General features: G+C 57.7%; 1 protein-coding gene across 2 annotated transcripts; it reads left to right on the top strand.

Annotated features, from left to right (window-relative positions):
* The first annotated feature begins 1,159 nt into the window (after positions 1-1,159).
* Positions 1,160-8,405, top strand: RAB5IF (RAB5 interacting factor). 2 transcript variants are annotated; one of them, XM_054391863.1, is made up of 4 exons: positions 1,160-1,288; positions 3,201-3,304; positions 5,970-6,099; positions 6,719-8,405. In XM_054391863.1, the coding sequence occupies exons 1-4, from the start codon at positions 1,160-1,162 to the stop codon at positions 6,758-6,760; spliced, it is 405 nt and encodes a 134-aa protein (XP_054247838.1). In that variant the 3' UTR covers positions 6,761-8,405. The 2 variants fall into 2 exon arrangements, with proteins under 2 accessions (XP_054247838.1, XP_054247837.1); XM_054391862.1 differs by having other exon boundaries at positions 5,970-6,130.
* Positions 8,406-9,572: the final 1,167 nt, after the last annotated feature.

Below are 9,572 nucleotides of genomic sequence, written 5' to 3'. Positions count from 1 at the left end.
AAGGTGAGCTGCCTAGGGGATGAGGGAAGGGCCTGGACATTGTCTGCCTGGACTTTAGCAAAGACTTTGCTGCTCTCTGCCCCAGCATCCTCCTGCAGACACTCCTGGCACAAGGCTTGGCTCAGTGCCCTCTGCCCTGGGTAAAAACCTGGCTGATGGCTGAGCCCAGAGAGTGGTGGGGAATGAGCTGAATGAACCTGGCTGGTGCCAGTCACCAGGAGTGTCCCCCAGGGCTCAGTGCTGGGGCCTGTGCTCTTTAATGTCTTTAGCAATGATCTGGCTGAGGGCATCGAAGCTGCCTCAGTGAGTCTGCAGATGGCACCAAGCTGGGTGGCTGTGTCCATCTGCTGGAGGGTGGGGAAGCTTTACAGACTCCTCATGTGCCTAGGATACAACCTGAAGTCCTGGAAGAGATCAGTCCTGTGGTTCTGCAGCTACCTCCTCCCACCGTGTCCAGTGACCTGACTGTGTCCATCACAGAGTGGACTGCATGAAGCAGGAGCAGGGCTGCACGGGGAGTGCCCCAGGAGGGAGTTGTAGAGAGCAGTTTTACATCGTTCTACATCTGTCCTGCCTGCTGTAACATCTGCTCTGACAAACGGGTGCCAGGCTGCTGTTTAAAGCCACTTTAAAGGCTCCAGCGCCCCAGCCCCGAGCCCCGTCGCCAGCAATGTGCCCCGGGGACTCTCGGAAGCTGGCAGCGGGTGGAGAGCGGGCAGCGCAGTGGCTGGAACCCCCGGGGCTCCGGTGGCGGCTGGCTTCACATGGCCTGGCACGATGCTCTGCCGCGTGTGGGAGCCCCGAAGGCTGTCCCACCCTCCCGCAGAGGAGCAGCCCAGCGGAGCCTCCCCTTCCCCTGCGAGCCCTGGGCAGTACCGACACGAGCCCAATTCACCACACAGCCACTGCCACTCCCGCCGGGCCGGGCCCGACCCGGGCAGGGCCCCTCGCCACCTCCACCCCTCACCACGCCAGGCTCCGCCCGCCAAGGACCGAGGCATCTTGACCCCTCTGCCCCGCCGTAGGGAAAGCAGTGCCCGCCCTTGTCACGTGCGGTGCGAGGCGCTGCCGCGATTGGCGAAGCGGGGGCGCGGGCGCGTGACGGTACGCGGCGGCCGCTTCCGGGCCGGCGGCAGGGCCGGGGCCGGAGTGAAGGAGGATGAGCGGCGCGCGGCGCAGGGAGGAGCCGCCGCACGCGCAGCAGCACGCGGTGGCGAACGGCGGCGCGGCCGGGCGCGGCTCGGTGTGGGGCAAGGCGCTGCGCAGCGACTCCGCCTGGCACGACAAGGTGGGGCCCGGCAAGGGGGGAGTCCCGTCGCGTGCGGGCCCGGGGCCGTCTCCGCCCTTAACCCCGCCCTCTCCCCGCGCCGGTGACGGAGCGTGGGGGTAGCTTTCGCCTGGCGGTACCGGCGCCGATCGCTGCTGCCGCTGCCCCGGCCGGAGCGGCCGCGACCTTCCCGCCCGGCCCCCCGCCCGCTTGTTCGCTGCCTAGTGCCGGGCTTTGTGGCGGGGGAGGCTCCGCTGTCGGAGGAGAAGCGGGCGGGTATCGGGGCTGGAAGCGCCGGAGCTCCTGGGAGGAGAGGAGGAGGCGCGGCCGCGGGCAGGCGTGGGCCGCAGAGGCCTGGCAGCGCAGCCCTCGGAGGGCCGCGGGAAGGTGTCGGAGAAGCCTCCCCGCGGGTGCCGCGCAGGTGGGTGGCTGTGGCGCGGCGCTCCCCGCCTCGCACGTCGGGAGGGCAGGGTTGTTCGCGGGCCCACGGTGCCGGCTGGCTGGCACCGGCCTGCGGGCTCGGCAGCGCGCTGCGGTCCCTGAGTGAGGCCAGGCTGTCGCCTCCTGTGTGCTGTGATGCTCCCAGTCAGTGCCTCTTGCTGTCACTCTTCCCCAGCAGCACACACAGGAGGTGCCCTGAGCTCCTGCAACACCCCAGGTCCTGCTGTATCCCTAGCATGGCCTGGGCACACAGCCTGTGTGCTAGCTCTGCTCCCTGGCTTGCTGGCTTTGCCTTTCAGTGTGAGCTGTGGACTCTGCCCTGCTTTGCCCTGAGGCACAGGCATGAATCTCTCACTTTTCTCTTACCCATTGCTGGTGCTTACAGAGCTGGTGGGGCTTCTGTACTCGATGCCATCCCCCACTGACAAGCAGGGCAGGGAGTTTCAGAGCTAGCAAGTGGAACAGTGACAGGCTGTGCCCATAGGATGTGAAGGCTAAAATGTGTGACACATGTAGAAAGTGGGAGAAAGGACCATATCTGACCTGGATTCTGGTCCTCCACGTGGAGCCACACAGCTTTGTGCATCACAAAGGCTGATGGTGTTTGGGGGTGTGCTGGGGCACTCCTGTCCTTGGGGAGGCTGGAATAAAGGATGTGAGCAGAAGGGAATTTGGTTTAAAGCCTGAGTCTTTGCCCAGCTGCAATACTGAGAGATGTATTGGCCCTGGAAACAAACAGGAGTGGCCACTGGCTGCTGCTCTGAGAGTACAGAGTGTTGGTTTCAGGACTGGCTGCTTGGAGCCCTTGCTTCTGGGTCAGGGAGGGCCTGAGGCACTTGGAGTGGCTGTAGCAGTCTTAAAGCATAACCAGTTCATTAAATCTCTATCACAGGATCACAGAGTGTTAGGGGCTGGAAGGGACCTCCAGAGCTCATCCAGTCCAACCCCTGCCAGAGCAGGGTCACCTGGAGCAGGTCACACAGGAACACAGCCAGGCAGCTCTTGAGTATCTCCAGAGAAGGAGACTCCACAGCACCCCTGCGCAGCCTGTTCCAGGGCTCTGTCACCCTCACAGGGAAAAAAAATTCCCTCCTGTTTCAAAGGAACTTCCTCTGCCTCAACTTCCACCACTGCCCCTTGTGCTGTCCTTGGGCATCACCCAGCAGAGCCTGGCTCCAGCCTCTGGGCACCTCCCCCTGCACATCTTTGTCAACATGAATGAGGTCACCTCTTAGCCTATCCAGAGCTGAATCTTGAGTGAAGAAGGGGACTGGAGACCTGCTGACCTCTGCAGCTGCCCACTGGAGAACGCAGCCTGTGTTTAATTTGGAAGCAGAGCAGGCCAGGCATGATGCCAGGGGGTGCATGATGCCAGGGGGTGCTTCCATCTGCTCTGAGGACAGTGTATGGAAACCACTCGTTCCTGGTGTGATGCTCTGACAACTGGACACACAGTGAGTGCCAAACCCTTCCTTGTGCTCTGTCTCCTCAGGACGAGTTCCTGGATGTGATCTACTGGTTCCGGCAGATCATCGCAGTCATCCTGGGCATCATCTGGGGAGTGGTTCCCCTCAAGGGATTCGTGGGAATCGCAGTGTAAGGTTTATTTCCTTGGCTCTCTCCTGCCCTTTCCCACGCTCAGACTCCCCTCTGGGCCTGGTCTGAAGCTGTGCTGTAAACAGTGGCTGGCAACACAGTTTCTGTCTGCCCTGCTCCTGAAAGCCAGCACTGTGTTCTCTGCTCCTGCTTGTCATGAAGACACAGAGTCACAGAACACAGCAGGTTGGCAGAGCCCTCCAAGCTCATCCAGTCCAACCCTCCACTCAGCACTGCAGGCTCAGCACCAAACCATGGCCCTAAGCATCAGGGCCACAGCTGCTGGAACACCCCCAGGGATGGGGACTCCAGCACTGCCCTGGGCAGCCTGGGCCAATGTCTGAGAGCCCTTCCAGGGCAGAAATATTTCCTCAGCTCCAGCCTGAGCCTCCCCTGGGCAGCTTGGAACCATTGCCTCTGCTCCTGTCCCTTGCCACCAAGCAGCAGAGGCTGTGCCCTCCTCACCCCAACCTCCCTTCAGGGAGCTGCAGAGAGCAATGAGGTCTCCCTCAGCCTCCTCTTCTCCAGCCTCAACACCCCCAGCTCCCTCAGCCCTCCTCTAGCCCAGGGGCTCCAGGCCCTTCTCCAGCCTCCCTGCCCTGCTCTGGACAGGCTCCAGCCCCTCAATGTCCTTCCTGCAGGGAGGGCCCAGAGCTGAGCACAGCACTCGAGGTGTGGCCTCCCCAGTGCTGAGCACAGGAGGTGTGGTAGTCCTTTTCTTGGAGTCAAGAGCCCTCCTCAGGAGGTGCTGTTAGTGACATGAGTGACAGCTGCTCTTTGGAAAAGAAAAGGCTTCATCCTTTTCACCAAAGCCCATGGGCAACAAGCAGGCAAAGCAACACCACTGGCAGTGCTCCTAGCTGATGTTCTTCTTTTGGACACAGTGTGGGAGGAAGGCCTAGGAAGGTGTGCATACATCAGATCCCCACTGAGGTGGGATTGGGATCCCCTCCCACTGCACTCCAAAGGCTGCACTCTGAGTTGTGAAATGAAATTTGCTCGGCCCTGGGCCATGGCTGAAAGCCTGTGGAGGGCCAGCAGAGCTGGGAAGCACAGCCCTGCTCCCTGACACGGCTGTGGGAAGGTGCTGTGGCTGCTCTGGGGAGTCTCCCTGTGCAAATGCCTCTGCCTAGGCAAGCTCACAAAAGGGACTTGTCACCTTGTCCCCCCTGCTGGGCATCCTGGCTGTGGCAGGAGTGTGGAAGGAATAGCAGCAAGTGTCCCTAAGGGGAATCAAAAGGCTGAACTGTAGGGAAAGGGAACAGTGCAGCAGTGCTGCTGCAGCAGGACCAGGATAGCTGCATGCAAACAGTTAAATCCAAAGTGCTGCAGGTGTGGAGTGGCTGAGCAGCTTTGTTCTTACTCACTCAGCCATTCATTCACCAGCACCTGAGCCACTTCCTGTGCTAAATGGTCCTAAGAAATGGAAGTGGCAAAAGGAGAAGCTCCTGGGGCTGTGTGTGTGGTTTGGCTGTGGTCAGCAGTCACAGGGCTGCTCACAGCCTGCTGCCAGGCACTCAGCTCAGCACCTCTTTGCTTGCCCTTCCTGCACAGCCTCCCTCACCACATGGACCTTTGGCTTCCCAGCTTGCCCCAGCCCTGAGTGCTTTGGTAAAGCCAGAGGTGTCCAAGGACAATCAGGGAGGCAGTTTCTGTCCTCTCCACTGCAGTGGAACTGTCACAGACACCAGAGAGCACTGAGTTGTTTCAGGCTGAACCCCACTGCTGTGGCTCTGGGGGCACTGTCAAAGTCTCCTCTGGCTTCCATCTGCAAGTGACTGTGTTTGGTCTTGGGACTATGGGACCTAGCACTGAGCACTGAGTCTAAGTCTTCCCTCTTCCTCTCAAAACCAAGTAGCATGCACAGGGACATTGGATTCTGTGTGGGAGCAGGACTGCTGCAATCTGCAGGACAGAAGCCCTGCAGGGTTTGCAGCTCTGCTACTTTGAGCTTTTGATGACTCCCTGTTGACCCTTAGGAGTGCCTGGTGAGGTGAACTCATCCAGGCCTGGCAATGCTATGGCAAACTGAGCTGGAGCTGCTCTTTCAAGGAAGTGGCTGAGCTGCCTGGGAAGTGCTGTGGGCACAGTGTTCCTCTCTGCTGGGGATGGAAGGTGCCTCACAGCCACACTGCATCTTGAGTAGAATCATAGAATCACAGAGTGCTCTGGGCTGGAAGGGAGCTCCAAAGCTCATCCAGTCCAACCCCCTGCACTCAGCAGGGACATCCTCCCCTGGATCAGGTTGCCCAGAGCCCTGTCCAGCCTCACCTTGAACATCTCCAGGCACCTGGAGCCTCAACCACCTCCCTGGGCAACCTGTTGCAGTGTTCCACCACCTTCCTGGTGCAGAACTTGTTCCTCACATCCAATCTCAATCTGCTCTGCTCTAGTTTGAAGCCACTGCCCCTGGTCCTGTCCCTGCAGGCCTTTGGGAACAGTCCCTCTGCAGCCTTCTTGTATCCTCCTTGAGGTACTGGAAGCTGCTCTAAGGTCTCCCTGGAGCCTTCTCTTCCCCAGGCTGCACACCCCCAGCTCCCTCAGCCTGTCCTCACAGCAGAGCTGCTCCAACCCCCTGAGCATTTTCCTGGCCTCCTCTGGCCCCTCTCCATCAGTCCCTGCAGCCTGTAGCACCAGGATGATGCCTTCTGATCTCTTCTCCCAGGTTCTGCCTGATCAATGCTGGTGTTCTGTACCTCTACTTCAGCAGCTTCCAGCAGATAGATGAGGAGGAGTATGGTGGGACGTGGGAGCTCACAAAGGAAGGATTCATGACATCTTTTGCACTGTTTCTGGTAATGCCTCTTGCTTTTTCTGAGCTGGTTGGTGAGTTGGGGTGGTACAGTTCCTGAGGGAGAAGGCCTGGAAGAGAGGCAGGGGAGGTGGGGCATTGACAGGAGAGGGATGTGGTAACAGCATCTACTGAGTGCTGTTGGCTGGGGAAGAAAATCCCCAAGGCTGCTGGCTCTGAACTAAGGGATTAGTGCCTGGGGTTTCTGTGGGAGAGGGTGCAGGAACAGGCAGCTCTCCCTCTGCATCTGCCACTCAGCCTTTGTCTTCCCATCCTCTGATGGAGTTTCATCCAGAGCTACTTAAACCCAAGGGGGGGGTTGAGTGTGTTTGGTTTTCCCTCTCACCCCTTCCCCCAGTCTCTGAATGCACTCAGCCCTTGAACTGGGGCTGTTTCTGCACCACTGGGACTGTGGTGGGACTGTCATGTGCAGAAGTTTGTCACCCCACAAGCCAGGCAAGTCAAATGCCACTGCTTGTGGCACATAGTGACCCTGACAACTCTCTGAGACTAGCTCACAGGTGCAGTTCCGTCCCCAGACCTCTATAGAGAGCTTGAGGCTTCCTTTCAGTGCCTGGACCCTCTCCAGAAGCATCCAAATAACCTCCACTTCCTCTCCACAGGTTGTCTGGATAATCTTCTACACTGCCATCCACTATGATTGACACAGCCTGCAGCTCTGGCCTGCTAAATCAATCATCAGGAAATCAAGAAGATTTGAATCAATCCTAGCCTGTAGTGGACTGGTGGGAAGGTGGGGGGAGTCCAGTCCACTCCCTGCTGGCCCAGTGGGAGAGCCCCAACTCTTCTGCCAGAGAAGTCTCCATTTTATATTCCCAGTAATTATGGAACTCTTATTAAAAAGCCATTGGAATTTCTGGAAGTGGTTCAAGAATGCTCAGATTTGGAACTTTCTGTGACTCTAGTCAGTAACTCTTGATCGACTCCTGTGTGCTACAGGTTGACTCTGTTAATTTAATATATGTTTGCCCTCCTGTTGGAAGTCTAGCCCTAAATCCTGACTTGTCTTCCATTGCTGTCCTTTAGGCACCTGGCTTTTAAACAGCATCTGCAGGGGAGATGGGAGGAAGGCTCTGCAGCAGCCGGGAGCTGAGCAGCCACCCCTGGCATCTTCCTGCAGAGCTCAGCCTGGATTGACCACACAGACTGTCTTGTTACCATTCCTGATAGTGTTTGGTTTACTTCCAAATCAGTTGCTGAGCAGAATTCTTACAGGGTCTTTGCTGAAGACAAAGTTTGAAGCAGTTTTGCTGGAAGGAGTTGTGATTGATTTGGTTAACCAAGGAGGCTGAGGAGCTCCACTGCATTTTGCCAGCCTGACTACTAAGCTGCCATCACATACCTCAGAGTTTAGTAGTCTTGAAGGACAGTCAGCCTGGAGAAACCCTTTGAAATGTTAAGCATTTGAATGATTTTTATTTTCATTTTTTAAGCTCTTGAGCCCAACTGCTCCTTGTTGCTAAGCACAGGAGACTCAGACACAACTGAGGCAGCTATTAACCTCCAGGGCAGGATTGGTGACTTGCAAGTCAGGCAGAGCACACAGCCTCTGCTTTGGGAGGTGATCTCTGCACAGCTCAGCTCCTCCCTGGTGGTGCCCTTGCTGTGCATCAGTGGGGGAGTCTCTGCTTGCAGCCCTTGTGGAGGATGTGTTCTCCAGCAGCAGTCCTTGGCAAACACGCACAGCCCTTGGTACTGTTAGAGGACCTTGCAGCCTTGGTACCAGCTGGGCCTTGCTTTTCTAAACAACAGCTCAGGCACCTGGAAAGAGTCCTGACCTAAAGCTGCCTTATAGTGAGGAGCTGGCAGTCTTAGTGTGTTCTTGCTGACAGTCTGCATTGCTTCCTGCCTGCTGCAAGTCCACAGTCTCGTTCTTGCACGTGGGTGTGTAGAGCCAGGGACCTGCACCTCTAAGTGCTAAGCTAGGGCTCCAGAATCAGCAACCAGGGCAGGCCTCCACTCTCAGCAGGGAGAGCACTGTCTGTCCTTGGTGGAACAAACACCTGGCTAGTGTGGGCCCTTGGGATGCCAAGGGGAGAGTGCAATAGCAGACAGCTTCTGCTACTTGTGAGTTGCCAATCTGAGTGAGTGAGCTCCAATAAAAACTGCTCTGTTTTCTCCTCCCTGTCCCCAGACTTGCTCAGTCTTTTAGTCTGATCTTTTCTTTTCTTTAAGCTGAAAGCATTCATTTCCCACAGGAATTGTATCATCTGCTAGTTCTAGGTCACCCTTTCCTGCTGGCCTCTGTTTGCATCTTAGCTGCTCCCAGCCCTCAGTGACCACTGTACCCTTGAGATGCTGTAATAAAGGTCGCCTGGCTCTGCTGTGCAGCTCCTGTATCCTCTGCTCTGGGGGGAAGTGGTGGGGCTGGGGCATTCCTTTAACAGTTGGAGTCCTGCTAAACATCTAAGCCAGCAGCTCTCTGGGGTTCTCGGGTCTCCTGTGCTGCAGGGTTCAGTCCTGTGCTTTTGCAAGGGGCCAGAAGCGTTTGCAGTGGGAGCAGCAGCTAATGCTTAGCTCCCTGCTCTAGCAGCTGCTTCAGCAGGTGGAGTCACAAGTTGCCTCTCTGCAAGCCCCTCTGCTCCTTCAGCAGCTGTCCTTGCCCTGGAACACACCAGCATGAGAGAGTGCCCAAGTCTGGTCCAGAGCAAGCCTCCAGGCACTGCTGTGAACTGTGCAGAGCTCCAGGGTTGCTTACCTGCCCCTGTGCTTCGTTCCTTGCTCTCCTGCCATCCCTCCAGCTGAGCTGCTTGGGCTTTGCAGTTCCTTACAGTTCCAGTGGCTGGAAGGTGAGTTCAGAAGGATCCTCTTGAGGAGGCTCATACAGAAGAGACCTCTGGCAGGGGGTTTGGACTGGATGATCTCTGGAGGTCCCTTCCAACCCCTGACATTCTGTGATTCTGTCAGCCTCAGCCCAGCCTGACATGGTGCTGGTGCTGCTGGAGCCTGCAGCGGTGGGAGCCACTGGTGCCAGGGCCAACCCTGGCCAGCTTCACCTGCAAACACCAACCAAACCCAGCTGTGCTGCAGGGAGGACCACGATCTGCAGCTCTCATCTCCACAGGGCCATGCACAAGGAGTCCAAGCTGTTCTGAGCCAGTGTCACAGTGTCTCTTGCTGATGGTGTCCCAGTGGGGGCTGGACCCTCCTTGCCACCATAACAGGCACAAAATGTACCATGGCTTATGAAGGCCAGAGGCCAGAGGCTGGCCCTCATGAGCCATGGTACACTTTGTGCATATCTCTTGGGAAAACTCTTCCAGCCTTCTGGAGACAGGACCAGGAAGTCTCCAATCCAGCCACCCTGGAGGCTTGGCCTGGAAAGCAGCCACCTTGGTGTGGGGCAGGTCTCCTCTGTCCCCTCCACCAGCAAGTGGAGCAGGGGGCCCTGCCCTGCAGAGCCTCAGCTGGCTGGAGCCCAGCCCAGTCCCGCTCCAGCCCGAGCCACGCTGTGCC

Source organism: Indicator indicator, chromosome 24, assembly GCF_027791375.1.
Source record: "Indicator indicator isolate 239-I01 chromosome 24, UM_Iind_1.1, whole genome shotgun sequence".
In the NCBI taxonomy this organism is placed as follows: domain Eukaryota; kingdom Metazoa; phylum Chordata; class Aves; order Piciformes; family Indicatoridae; genus Indicator; species Indicator indicator.
Note: the sequence above shows the minus strand (reverse complement) of the source record. Positions and strands in the feature narration are given on the sequence as shown.